General features: G+C 58.5%; 1 protein-coding gene across 1 annotated transcript in view; it reads right to left on the reverse strand.

The window, feature by feature from the left end:
* The window catches only part of LOC104512807 (DNA repair protein RAD52 homolog), a gene marked incomplete at its 5' end in the record, with an annotated part of 2,073 nt that extends 820 nt beyond the window's left edge, over nucleotides 1-1,253 (reverse strand). The window contains 3 exon segments of the mRNA XM_010155922.1: nucleotides 126-200; nucleotides 1,118-1,174; nucleotides 1,177-1,253. Of these exon segments, the coding sequence (XP_010154224.1) occupies nucleotides 126-200; nucleotides 1,118-1,174; nucleotides 1,177-1,253 (209 nt within the window).
* Between the last annotated feature and the right edge of the window lie 119 nt (nucleotides 1,254-1,372).

Below are 1,372 nucleotides of genomic sequence, written 5' to 3' on the forward strand. Positions count from 1 at the left end.
GCGACGCTCGCACCCGCGCTTCTATCGCTCCAGCCCCTTCGGAACCGTGACTTGACGCTGTGTACCCCAAGAGCTGGTTTACCCGCTAATGACTTCACACTCTGGCTCATCGTGCTGTGGCTGACCTGCAAAGAACTCCTCTTCCACTGCAAGCGGCCCCTGTGCTGCTGCTGGCGTGCTGTGCTTCGCGGGAGGATCGCCTGCGGCCGGCCGGGGGTAACGGAAGGTGAGGTTAATGTCAGAAACGCAGAAGAATAGAATCATAGAATGGTTTGGGCAGGAAGGGACCTTACAGACCATCCAGTTCCAACCCCCTGCCATGGGCAGGGACCCCTTCCACTAGACCAGGTTGCTCAAAGCCTCATCCAGCCTGGCCTTGGACACTTCCAGGGATGGGGCATCCACAGCTTCTCTGGGCAACCTGTGCCAGTGCCTCCCCACCCTCTCTGTGAAGAATTTCTTCCTGACATCTAATCTAAACCTCCCTGATTTCAATTTATACCCATTACCCCTTGTCCTATCACTACAGGCTCTTGTAAAAAGTCCTCTCCCAGCACCCTTGTAGGCCCCCTTCAGATACTGAAGAACGCTCTCGCTCCTCCACAGAGGGTGAAGTGGCGAGCAGGAGCTGCCCCCAGGTCCCCTCCGTGTCCCTGGGGCTAGTTACACTTTGGTAGCGGCACGTGGAACGGCAACGTTCCGTACCTGGCGACAACTGGAGTGGCTGCACCGCTTCAAAACGGGTTTGGGCCTGTGTAGCCCATCCCCAAGCTCCTGCTTGCCACGCAGCTGCCCGGACTTCCCCGCGAGTAAAGAGCAAGGTAGCAAATGCCACCACCACAGGGAAGAGCTGCGGCCTCTGCTCACGCGCAGCACGTCAGCGGCCAAGAGCTGCGGTGCTGCGGGAAGCTCTAGGGTGGGAAGTGGCAGTTCTAGAGCTGACAATCCTGCAACTTCCAAGAACGCTGGGAGGGGAAAAGTCTGATACTCCTCCTCCCCCCTGGTCCCAAGGGTGTGTCGCTAGCACAGTACCGAAGCGAAGTGGGCTCCTGTACCGGGGTGACGCCTGCCTGGCAGCAGCTGGCATTAAGCGGGTCGATTTGCTGCCCAGTCTTACCCTGGTCACTGCTGGGTGCGACTGCCGGAGCCCGCTGCTTCTTCTCCATCTGTTCCGGAACTGCTGCTGTAGCTGCTTTTGCCGCAGCTTCCGCTGGTAAGTGGCATCGCGCTCCGCAGCCAGGGAGTCCGTGCTTCTGCCCCCCCCAAGCCAGCACAAAGTTAAACGGGCGTTCAGACATTTTTTGAAGACAAAAAGATGCATAAAGGGCTGACAGCAAGGAAAACCCGCTAAACCGGCATTGGAGGGCCCCTT

Source organism: Eurypyga helias, unplaced genomic scaffold (assembly GCF_000690775.1).
Source record: "Eurypyga helias isolate BGI_N326 unplaced genomic scaffold, ASM69077v1 scaffold37327, whole genome shotgun sequence".
NCBI lineage: Eukaryota > Metazoa > Chordata > Aves > Eurypygiformes > Eurypygidae > Eurypyga > Eurypyga helias.